Source organism: Sceloporus occidentalis, unplaced genomic scaffold, assembly GCF_023333645.1.
Source record: "Sceloporus occidentalis isolate IW3139 unplaced genomic scaffold, rSceOcc1.0.p SCAF_157, whole genome shotgun sequence".
NCBI classification, from domain to species: Eukaryota; Metazoa; Chordata; class Lepidosauria; order Squamata; family Phrynosomatidae; genus Sceloporus; species Sceloporus occidentalis.
The window spans coordinates 1,366,741-1,379,531 of NW_028317137.1; the positions used below are offsets into that span (position 1 = coordinate 1,366,741).

At 45.5% G+C, this 12,791-nt stretch overlaps 1 protein-coding gene across 1 annotated transcript in view; it reads right to left on the minus strand.

Moving 5' to 3' along the window:
• LOC149280371 (gamma-aminobutyric acid type B receptor subunit 1-like) overlaps window positions 1-12,791 on the minus strand; it is a 28,135-nt gene that overhangs the window by 1,457 nt on the left and 13,887 nt on the right. Inside the window, exons 7-17 of the mRNA XM_089500685.1 lie at window positions 12,682-12,783; window positions 12,182-12,247; window positions 11,719-11,910; window positions 11,370-11,612; window positions 9,138-9,201; window positions 8,527-8,604; window positions 7,899-8,049; window positions 7,528-7,660; window positions 6,865-6,981; window positions 608-715; window positions 34-127 (exon numbers count right to left, since the gene is read on the minus strand). Coding sequence (XP_089356811.1) covers window positions 34-127; window positions 608-715; window positions 6,865-6,981; window positions 7,528-7,660; window positions 7,899-8,049; window positions 8,527-8,604; window positions 9,138-9,201; window positions 11,370-11,612; window positions 11,719-11,910; window positions 12,182-12,247; window positions 12,682-12,783 — 1,348 coding nt within the window. The remainder of the gene's footprint in view (window positions 1-33; window positions 128-607; window positions 716-6,864; window positions 6,982-7,527; window positions 7,661-7,898; window positions 8,050-8,526; window positions 8,605-9,137; window positions 9,202-11,369; window positions 11,613-11,718; window positions 11,911-12,181; window positions 12,248-12,681; window positions 12,784-12,791) is intronic.

Sequence of the window (12,791 nt, forward strand, 5' to 3'; positions counted from 1 at the left end):
GGGAGGAAATAAGAAGAAAAGACATTAACGCACCAAGCCACGTGTTCATCTTGAGGGAGCTGCAGTGCTCCAGCTGCGGGAGAATAAGTACATCCAGATCTCCTCGGGGTTCCTCCTTGGTAAACTCCTGAAGATGTCACACAGAACGTTTAGAGAGATGCGTTAGAGCTAGACTGCTACGGGTTTATTCCCAGGAGATACGTATAAGCGTTCTCCAGGTTGGAGAACGTTTTGGGTGCACAAGAAACAAATAAAAAGACAAAAAAATCTAAACTTTGTAACATGAGGAGACACGAAGACATCAGAGAAACGTCTTCATTTTCTAAAGCGCTGCGCATGGGCACTTGCCAAAGGACAATTTAGAAATATGGAAGGGCAGAGATGCACACCGTGAGCTTACAATCCGTGCTTAGCAGGACTGGAGGGTAATGGAGATTCCGCTGGAGAGCTTCCGTAGCAGGACCTCTGCCATTTCTCATGATTTATCTGACATCTCTAATGACAGATCGTTTCTAATTCTAACGACATCGTCATTCCCTTGTCTGTGACGCCCAGCGCATCCTCTCTCCTATACAGTCTTTACGGGCTTTTTCTTTGTGTCACTCACCTCAATGGTTCGCTGCAAGGGATCTACAATCTGCCAGATCCCAAAAGTGATCACATCCAACCCCAAGAGAAGTGAGACTGTAGTATACAGCTTCCAGGGCTCCAGAGTCTGAGATTGCTGCAGATAAGGCAAAAGAAGAAGAAGAATGGAACTCTCTAAATTGCATTAGATTGCAAGCTTTCAGGACTACTTACGTCTCTTCGTCGAGCATATAATACCCAACTTAGCAAATAAAGAAATCCCCTTTACCACACCTGCTTATATTTATCTTATATATTACTATACCATGCATATATAATGCAGTGCTGGCCCAGCATGCTGCCCTCTACAGGAAACGCACTGAATTACACAATGCAAATATCGCATTACATACAGTATATACCGGTATATACCGGTACTCGTGAACGCCACGTCTTGTTTGAATTCCAGTGAAATGTATATCTATACAATATAACCGCTCGTCGGGTCACCTATATATTCTGTATCAGGTACGGTCAGCAATAAACACATTTCTAGGGCAAAATATAAATACTTAGGTTAAATCAGGTTATTTTAGGTGCCCAAATGGGGACCTGTGTTGGGGGTGTGGCTATAGGCTTCAGGGACAGGACCAAATAAGAGGGAGGTGTGGCTAGACCTGGGAGGGGGTGTGGTCAGGGCCACCCACCCACTATATCTGAAGAGCCGCCTCGTCGCAATGGCACAGACCTCCATTGATTTTAAGCTTCCCAGAGCTGGCCCACATAAATGGGGCAGCCCCCAAAAATTGGGACCATACCACAAAAGCCGAGACACTTGGGAAGTATGCCAATAGAGGAGCATTACAAATACCTCCTGTATATACAATCTGCTGTCTATTCCCACAGCGTCACTTCAGGACCTGCTCAACGTTACACCAACCCCAGGGCCTTTTCAGTAATCACAGGTCACGCGGTGTGAAGGTTGCCCAATTCCTCACCGCGGTATCCGGAAGCCAAATAAAATAATAGTTTTCTAAGCAAACATTTAATGAGGGCAGTAAACGCTCAGCCCGTATAATTCCCGCGTGGAGTGAAAGCCTGCGGTCAGCCATCCCGGCTCCGCTTTCACCCGCTCTCAACCCGAAGACTTTCAGTTTGAATCCGGGTAGATAAACCGACGGCCACCATCACAGGCGAGCTGTGTCCGGTCGAAGACGGCGACCCACCGTGGGGGGTGATTTATTTTCACTAATAATATGATTAAATGATGAACGTGGCGTATCTGGGCGACCGATGACCTCATAGCCCGTGTCAGAAATGTGTACGGAAGTGAACATGATCATAAGAGGAAAATACCCGAGGGCCACTGTAAAAAAATATCAGTAATGTAAACCTAAACTCAGATGAGCGAACACAACGTGCCACTGGAACACAGGAGTGATGGGAGTGATAAAGGGCCATTGGAACGCAGGAGTGATGGGAGTGATAAAGTGCCATTGGAACGCAGGAGTGATGGGAGTGATAAAGGGCCATTGGAACGCAGGAGTGATGGGAGTGATAAAGGGCCATTGGAACGCAGGAGTGATGGGAGTGATAAAGGGCCATTGGAACACAGGAGTGATGGGAGTGATAAAGGACCTCTGTACGCCTATGAAGAGATTCCATTAAAAAGTCGTCCGTTTCCAACTACAATAGTCATTAACCCCGTCTGCGCTGGATTTCTGATCCATTTCGCGTTATTTTAAGGGACAAAATCTGCTTTTCTTTATAAAACTAGGACATTTCTAAGTGACCCCAAACCTTTATGTAAATGTAAAAACCCTGATGAAAATTAGCTCTCTTTATGGACGTCCGCTGGACCCCAACATATTCTCACCAGGAGGTAATAGGCTGGTTTATTGGGAAGAAGGACGAGCGAGAAGCACATGGCCGGCTCCAGCCGGTAGTTTAGATCCCAGGGCAGCAGATTTTCTCTTAGATCCGAGTGATTTTCCGCTCAGGTTTCGGCTGTCGGGGAGGCTGGAGCCGGCGTGGCTGCCGGTGACCACCCTGCACCATGTCATAGATATCGGCTTCTTCTTGGACGGGCGGATGTGGCTGCTGTGGAATTATCTGTGACCATGAGCCTCACGAGACCTCTACCCCCTGAACTCTTCGTGGGATAATTAGAGACCGTGTCTTCTAATAACACCCTCTGATTATTCTTGAATTTGTTTTTTTTTTAACCTTTTTTCCTCCCCAAGCACCCCTGTATCCAGCGCTGGGGGGTTATATTACTGTATACAGCGCTGGGGGTTATATTACTGTATACAGCGCTGGGGTGTTATATTACTGTATACAGCGCTGGGGTGTTATATTACTGTATACAGCGCTGGGGGGGCTATATTACTGTATACAGCGCTGGGGGGTTATATTACTGTATACAGTGCTGGGGGTTATATTACTGTATACAGTGCTGGGTGGTTATATTACTGTATACAGTGCTGGGGGTTATATTACTGTATACAGTGCTGGGTGGTTATATTACTGTATACAGTGCTCAGGGTTATTATTGTATACAGCACTGGGGGTTATATTACTGTATACAGCGCTCAGGGTTATTACTGTATACAGCGCTCAGGGTTATTACTGTACACAGTAGGCACTTTTTTCTGCATGTTTTTATATTGTATGAGTTTATTGTCCCAGAAGCCGCTTTAATGTTTTCCAGACGCGACAAACGAAAGTCTCTCCTCAAAGTGATCAAAACGTGAGAAAATCACCCGGTAAGAGGTGAGAAAAACGACTCCCTCCGAAGCCAGCCGGGGTCTAAAATCAATCCAACTTTATTGAGTCTTTTCACACAATCACAGAGCTTTTGGGGGGTTAGGGAGCGAACCTTCCTCACCCCTGCTGCAGCTTTTAGAGGTATGTCTATCCCATGCATGTTTAAATCCCCTCACTGTATTACCACATCTGCTGGGAGGCTGTTCTACTAAGATTAATATTTTTGAGGGGGATATTCAGATCTTTTGTATCGTTGGTGACGGATTGAAGAAATAGATCTGTTTTACGTGCTGGCAGGCTGGGGTTCTATACCATTTTCTGCCGCGTGGAGAGTTGTTTTTGGGGCAGTGGGGTGGTCGGGGCTCTCGAAGGTGGCGATATCCAGTGCGTCTCTGTCCTGGAGCTGCCGCGGCACTCGGCTGTCTGTGCGCTCTCGCCGCGTAGACAGAACTGGGTTAAGTTTGTTTCGCTGAAAAGGTCTCAACCGCAACAAATCCTGCCTGCGGCTCCGCTTTCCGCCGGGGCGGGGGGCAGAGCTGCAGCTTCACGAGCTCCGTCACATCTGCTCCCACAGCTGCAGCGGCCGGGGGGGGGCTCCTTGCTACAGAGATGATTACGAAATACCAACGGCAGAGCCTGCGCTCCGAGACCCCCGATATGACGCAATACTCATAGGGTTAAAACCAGTGCAACCATCTCATAGGGTTAAAAAAATAATAATAATTTCCCCAGACCCCCGAAAATTTAGGACATTTTCCCAAATTTGCCTCGGGTACGGCAATTAATTAGAGCGATTCCACGCTGGGGGCTGGGGAGGAATTACACGGAAATGTATTCCTTTATGAAGCATGTCGCTCATTAAAAGGACGGCGAATCTGGCAGCTTGAGAGCGCTTTACGGCTTCTCCGAAAACAGACAGCTGTCTGCACAGCCTCGACGGGATTCTCTGGACCATTCCCGGCGGCGCTGAGAGAAATATGTAATTATCACTTATTCTCCCCCAAATATCTCGGCTACGATGCATGCTAATTAATGAAAATTGCCATGACTACCGTATATCGACAGGAACAACAACAAAAAAATTCATATCCAAGGATTCCAGATCGATATGATGCACAATGTGATCACCATAGCAACCGATGCTGAAGAGACCATTCTGTTGGTTGCTATGGTGATAAGAGTCACTTTTTTTTTATTGAACCAAATTAGTTTTTTTTTTAAGTTTACATTAATCACATTAATTACATTAATCTAACAATGAAATACGGTCCCACCTTAGACCACCTGGCCGCTGATGTAACAACTCCCAATATGCTTAGACAGACAAAGGCTACCCACTTCCCGTCATGCTCAGCCAGACCAAAGGCTAGCTCTGGTTCGCATGAGGACAGGATGTGGCAGACACAGGCGGCCGTTGGCTCTGGAGGACTCCGATTCCCACTGCGCATGATGGGGCTTGTCCTCCATGACGTGCCAGGTGTTTCCCTTACTAAGGGAAAGTAAACACGTTGTGGGAGGCAGTGAACCTGCGCGCCCGAGACTCACGTTAATCATCTCTGTGAAACCCGGGCTGCAGGTTTTTCCAAATATATGAAAAACAAAAAACAAATTCCTCAAACTAAGGAGGGTGCGACCAAAAAGGTGCATCTCTGACGACAGGGGAGGAATAACACCATGACGGTACATCCTAGAAATAAACCAGCAGAAATAAAGAGGGTGAAGCCGCTCAACGTCATCACGACTAGCGAGATATTCACATACCGTCCGTCCGGGAACAAAACAAACACCAAAAGGTGTATTTCTGCCCCGGGGTGGGGTGAATTAATGGCTGGTTATGGATGACGGTGTCGGGCGATACGTGGGGGGTCAAAATCCTAACTGGAGGGGGAAGCCGAGTCCCACTGGACAAGAATCAAGTTAAGCTTATAACCATAGCAACCGATGGGATGGTCCAATCAGGCAGCAGGACAAGACCATTTTTAAACCCGGCTCTAGAATTGCTCCTTATAAATAAGAACGGTTTGTGTCCCCTCTAAGGCGTGGAGCTCGGCACTGAAGCGGTTAAATCAGGGCTGTGTATGGCTATAGGTGCCATTGGGCATTAGGGTTAAGGTATAGCGCCCTACGTTATTTCTTAACTCTTTAAATGCTGGGTTGTTTGTCTGAGAAGGGGCACCGAGGCCTACAGACAACCACAAAAACCATTGAAAACTGCGACCGCAGCGATGTGAACAACAACATATTCCAGAAGGTTCCTAATTGGGTTTATACACGTCATTACAACACATGCGCAGGAGTATGTTATCATACCATATGTTATCATATGTTATATGTTAACATATAACGTATGTTATCATATCATATATATATCACCCAACAATGTATATTCTCCAGCTCCGTCGCTTAAAGGGTTAAATTTGCTACGTAGCAGACATACAGGCCAAGGCGTGAATCGACCGGTTTCCAGTCTATACTGGCTATAATGCGAGCGGGGGGAGGGGGAAGGAATAAGGTGCAGATATGAAGTTTCTGCATTGCGTAGCCGTCTGTTGCCACGGCAACCCTACGCGAACACTTCAGGTCCATACTGCATCCTACACCCAGCATCCCTCCCTCCGGCTTACAAGCATTTTTTTTTTTTTAATCCTTCCCGCAGTCGCCGGCATGTCGTGGCGCATGCTGATCCGTGATTATTCTGGCATGAAATTTAAGAGAATCGATAAATGGGTTCTTATTGTTTGGCCCCGCCCTGTCAGTTTACCGTGCAGCCTCACATGCAAATTAATTCCCGCCTGCGGTATTTGATCTTAATATAAGGTCGTATGGGCGAGTTATATATTTACTTACAGCTTTGTTTTTCTATATTAAACCCCAAACTCTCCTCGCTCTTACACCTCCTCACCTCTCCATCTCTGACTCATCCACCGGAATCGCAGGCGAGCGCTTATCCAACGCCCCCCAAACGCTGCGCTCCGTTGGACGGAATGTGACTCATCCCTGGCGTAGAGAAATAACTGCCCCCTGTGGGGTATGCGATTACATCAATCTAATTCACACTGGTTCATTCATTAATATTCATTCATCATTAGTATTAATATTATATTAATATTAGTATTTAGTATTAATATGAATACCATTAAAGGGTTAATGTAGCTCGCATCAATACTCAGATTAACATTTTTAATATATAATATGTTTTTGGAGCACGGGTTATAATAAAACTTTATTCAGCAGCCACTTCCTGTTTACGGAGTTCCAGCGTTCACTTCCTGTCTAGCCTCCGAGCACCACTGGCTATTTAAAGGGCCGTAAAAGCATACGTTATATGGAGAGCCGATGACATCATCACCAAAATAAAATGTAAATCAATGTGTTTTACGTGATAATTCATTAAAAAAGTCAAACTGAATTAAAAAAAAGATAGTTTCAAAGATAAAGCTACATCAGTTACGCTTAATTATATTTATTTTAATTTTATGTTTTTGGCTCCCCCCCCTTTTTTAATTTTCTTCTCACAGAATCACCTCTTACCTTTCTTCGCTCTTTCTTATCGTCCTTCTTGGTAAACGCTGTATGTATCCACCAAATCTTGGTAAACATGCTGCCGTAAGCCAAACTGAAGCCGACCCCCAGGAGCCAGAGACGCGCCTGCGCATGTCCGCGTGTGATCAAGGGGCGAAGGAACAGAGAAGAAAGAGACGGGAAGAGGTCAATGCTGTACTAAAGTAACGTCCCCCTAACATTTGGTGCCATTTCTGATCGTATGCGAGAACCAGCAGTGTCCTGTGGTTAAGGACTACGACTCCCATGATCGCTACTCATCCTTTTTGATGGAAGAGCATGATGGGTGCTGAAGTGCGAGAACTTTTATGATGGTGTCTCTCCATAGCGGAATCTCTTTCTGCTTTTTAGGATTCCTATTCTCTTAACGTTTTAGAATCTGCCGGCAGATCAGCTCAAACCCTAATAAGTCGTTGGTCTCGTCCCATGCATGTTCACATTCCCTCACTGTGTTACCCTCTACCGCTTCTGCTGGGAGGCTGTTCCACTTCTCAACTACCCTCTCGGCAAAGTAAAACGTCCTTCAATTACATCTAAAACCCTGTTGGATCTGCGCTAGTGTTGTGTTTGGCTGTTCCTTATTGTGATCTCTCTGAGCAAGTCTCTCTGAGGTCGAGTTTGGCTGTCTCTCACCTGACACACGAGAGGGAAGCGCCACGTGTCGATGTGATAACCGTCAAGGCCGAGCGGAAAAACCGCCGCCAGAGCGAGGATACATCCCGCGGCTGTCACGTTATTCAAGTGGGGCTGAGAGTTCTGGATGTATCTGAAAGAGAAAACTGTGATAGTACCACGCTCCGGATATCACGGCGCTACAATCCTAGAATAACATGGTTTATATCATGTCAATATGTTGGCTTTGATACATTATTGTATGTATTTACTGGGCATATGCACGGTTTTATAATGCATACCTCCCAACTGTCCCGCTTTGCAAAAGACAGTCCCGATTTGCCACTCTACCCTCATGTTTGTTTCTGGTGGACACCTGCGGCCAAACGTACCTCACGTGGCTATTGTAGATGTTGAATGAGAGACACACAAATCCCAGGAGTATCCCGAGACCGGCGAGAACCGAGACGGAGATAAAAAGTTTCTGAGACACATACCGGAAAGTGATAATAACTTTGGTATGGTCAGCTGGAGGAGACCCCCCTAGGAGAGCCAGAGAGAAAATCGACAGGATTAGAGGGTAGGAAGAGAAAGGAGAATCGAAGGAAGATTTGAAGAATTAGTAAGCAGAACATGAAGAGCGGGCAAAGGAGAAAGGAAAAAAAGGATAGAATAGATGAATAGTTTAATTGAAGAATGTAAGGAACGGATAACAATGGGAGAAGGGAACTAAATCATGGACAGAGAATTCAGTCTGACTTTCTGGTTTAAACCAGGGATAGAAGAGACGTCTGAGATATAGGAGGTTTTGTAGAAAAAAAAAAAAAGAGTTAATAAAGAAGAAAGGAATGAAGAGAAGAAAGGAATGAAGAGAAGAAAGGAATGAAGAGATAAAAGAAAACGAGGGGTCGGAACAATGTGACCGCAAAGGCTTTATGTGATAGACAGAGGCAATGAATGCGAGAGCGCAATGACAATGTGACAAGTGTAGGCAAGGAGGTCCAGCCCCAGCTTGCTCACCGATCCATTTGTCGTTGTTGTACCAGGATAGGTTATCCTTTGTGCTGTCGTAGTACCCGATCTTCTTGTAAATGCCACCTAGGGAAAGAAAGAAGTATGAGGAGCAGCTGTGGAGCGGAGAAAAGACGAGGGCGAGTGAGCAGAAGAAAAGACAGAAGAGAGAAAGCGAAGATCAGGGCAAGGAGTTAGCAAGAGGTCACCTCTACCAAGACATGAAATATCTCCGGAGATCCTCAACTCTCACTGCCGTTCTAATCCACAGATGGATCCTCGCAAGTGTTCTCTGACTACAATTCTTATCATCCTCATCCAACTATTAATTATAAAGGTATTATGTACTAAAAGCCAATAGTTTAGCAGCCCACAACACGGACCTCGTTCTGTGCTTGTTGATCTGCTTCATTACACGATTAGACTGTGAGCTCTTGGGAACACACATCAACACTTCCACTAAATAAATGACACAAATATATGTACTGATGGTAAAGGTTTAGCTGGTAGGATGACTGATATTCCACAGGTCCAAGGATCGCTTGGTGCATATTAACCACCCCCTACTATCAGGAGCTGACACGTCAGGTATGACTCTCCTCGGCCTACGATCCACACACCTTGTAGCTGCTCAATGAGGGTCCAGGCCATACGAGAGCCACTGGCATCAAAAACCACATGACCCTGAGGATGGAGGAAGAAAGAGGAAGAGTGAGGAAAGCAGGGAGCCATAAAAGCCAAGAGCCAGGTGATACAACGAAGCAACGGCACAGATACACAGCGAGGAGGTGATGGTGGGGTACAGGAGGGTTGGGATGGAGCACATCATGACATCAGAGAGGGTTTCTAAATAAAGGATGGGAGAGGACACCAGAACAGGTTGGGAATTTATTTTTACTTAGCGATGAATATAGCGCCAACGTATTCCGCAGCCCTGTACAAAGGGGATAGGGAAGAACACGGACATTGGACATGAGAGGACCTCAGAATCGGTCAGGATATGGATACAATCATAAAAGAAGGAGGCAAAAGGACATCAAGCTGCAGCATGAATGATGACATTACTGGGGCGATGCGTAAATAATAGTCATTTGGCATGGAAAATATTCACATTCCAGCTGCAGAATATATTGGAGAGAAAAGAGCGGCTGACGCCCATGAAAATAATCAACAGCGCTTGTTTGGAAAAAAGGTACCAGAAGATGTATTGTGAAGAATGAAAGCAAACCCCCAAAAATACCTTTAATATTGCTTATTCTCACTTATTATTATAATAATAATAATTATTATTATTATTATTATTATTCTCACTTGAGGCTGCCTGTTCGGTTACCCTAATAAACACGGCATTTATTATTCTAGAAGGAGATCTACAAACACACCGGTCGGCAGATACACCCAAAGCTCGCAGTTCCCGGTATCCGAATTATCTCGCCTAATAACATTAACAGGAGGACAGACGGCGGATTCCCAGAATACAGACGATGCCGGGTATCAAGGTACAAGCAGTGGCGGCCGGCAAAGACGTGGTTAACGGCGACAGTTTGGGAGCGGCGAGGTATAAACCAACATCCGCACGTCACATCTAAGAAACGATCAACAGTAAATAACCGCAAGGTTCTCTCCGCCAACACGCCGAACACATAAAGGAGAATCCCTGGGGCCGCGTTCTCAGACCTCCGCGCCGCGTTAAAGGCACAGAGCGCCTCTTGAGTAGCGTGTAACCTCCTGTGATACGTTCCATATCTCAGACACGAAGATATCGGGCAGCGCGGTGGCCGAACGCCCTGAAGGCGATGGATGATTCCTCGCCGATTTGTTGAAGCGGAAAACGGATCGTAATAACCGTTTAAGGAGAGAGCCGAGCAACGAAACACCGCAGAGCAGCGAGCCACTGCGGATATGTCAAAAGTACCCCGCCGGGTAATGATTTACCCTCAGCGGTCAAACACCCTGCCCCTGGGCTTTCATCTCAACGGGTCAGAAATAAGCAGGCAATTTGCCCCAAACCTCAATATCTGAAATACCCAAACCGATAACTATTATTCTGGAATCTTAATAACATTCGTAGCTCCTCTTCGTCAGGCTCCTTTAATTATTAGGCTCTGAAGACAACCATCGCGCAGGAACTGATTTTAGGAGCTCTTTAGACTACTTACCCGGCACAAAACAGGCCGTCCTAATCATCAAAATAAAATGTTTTATAGTAATATATTAAAAACACATTTTTTTTAGATTACCTCCATCAGATTTGATTAGAAAACTCTGATTCATACACTCCGGCTGCCAATTTTCCCTTCTTTTCCATAAATCTCACTGACATCTACTGTCTGCTCATCAAATGCCAAACCATAAAAAGTAAACAGCCAGCCCGGTATGACAGATACACAAAAAGAAACAATTAATCAATTTCTAATAATGCAGCCAAGAGATGAAATATAGTAATTACAGCGCTGTGACGATATACACGAGAGCAGATAACGAGACGATGGCAGAGTGAGATAACGAATGGTTTGATGGAACCCGAGACCGATTGATTGACTGGTGGGAAAAATGAAATAAATAAAAGGAAACTGAAAAACAGAAGGTAGTGAAATGGTAATATAGAGCGATTCGGGGACAATTACACACCCGAGGAACACAATCGCCTGGCAGAAGGGACACCAGAAGAATGGAGGAACGAGATGACGGGGAACATGATGAGAAGACAGGTGACCATGAGAGATCTCCTTAGGGACAACGAGACGTCTCGGTCAAAAGAGAGAACATGGCTGTGGTTGGGTGGACGATTAATAAGGTGGGTAAGATCAGGTATGATGAGGTTAATCAGGTGATGGACAGTAGAGACTCACAGAAACGCCGTCGAAGGACGAGGAATTCATGGCCCTGTAGATCTCCTGACTGATGATATTGTTGTTATAGTTGAAGTCTTCTAATCGCAGTCCCTTCTTAGACAGCTCGTAGGCTGTCTTATTGAGAGCAAGCGCCAGGGCCCAGATTGCGTCATAGGCAAGAGGTGCCTCCTGTAAACCCCCCGTCTCTTCGGGGTTTGTACCAAGACGTTTTTTAAGCTTCTCCATGAACTCCTGAGAGGTCTGTGAAAGAGACGAGCACCAGAGAGAAGGTGTTAAAGAACAAAAGAAAATAAAGAGAGAGAGAAAGGTTTAAAAAAAAAAAAGTGAGAAAAGGCGATTTCCGTACCATGTTGGAAATACCACGTGTGTTCTCGGGGTTGAGCATCACAATCTCTGTGGTCACGTGGCCTTCAACTGCTTGGGTCATCTCTTCAACCGTGCAGTTGATGGCCGGGTCTGGAATCTTGAACCAGTTGTCCGCATACCAACCGATTAAGAACCAGACGTATTTCTTACCGAAGAGACGTTCCTTGTACACCTGTGAGAAGCGAGGGGAGGCTGTAAGACGGTTGCGTGGCCTCGGAGAAACATTAGAGGGAGAAAAAAAAAAAAGTTGTCGGCCCTGGAACTCGGACTGGGCAGAAATGGATGCACAAGGTTTATAGCGGGACTTAGTGGTGAAATTATATAAGCAATGGATTTATGGTAAAGACATAATCTCATTTCACTTATGTAATGAAATTGAGGTTGAGTGGAAGAGATAACTCATCAGGAAAATCACTGGCTGGGGGGGGATAAAAAAAGCTTACCTCACAAAAGACTTTACGGGCTTCTGTTTCATAAAATAATCCAACTATTATTCTTGCATCTTGTCTCTAAAAGAGAGAAAGACAAGTGAATTCATAAACAACACAAATAATGGCGGTATAGAAAAGAGAGAGCGGCGGAAACGATAAAAAAAATCCATAAAAAGTAAAGGCTTGTAAACTCAAGGGTTATTTACTAACACTTTGTCAGCTCTATAAAAAATTTAAACGGAATGTTGTGAATTCAGTGACCTATTTAACATTTTCAAGGAACCGCGGGCGCCATGACTGCCGCTATGACGCAATCACAGGCGAGAAGTCTATAATTAACGCGGACGGTTGGCTAAGGTGACCTGAAACCCCACCAAGCGGCAGCGCCTCCTTCAGCGCACGGGATACGTGGTGATGGAGATCACGTTGAAGGCAATAAGTCTGGAAGACGATGGAATATTCCCACGGATACCCGTCTGATTCTTGTTGACAACCAGTTGAAAGGAAATTACCTTGAGATTTTTGACCGGCACCGTTGGGTCAGAAAAAAAGCTTTGTCTGAAAGTGATCTCGATGTCGGCTTCCCTCACCCGTTCCTCCAAGTCATCGAGGGTCTGGCAGA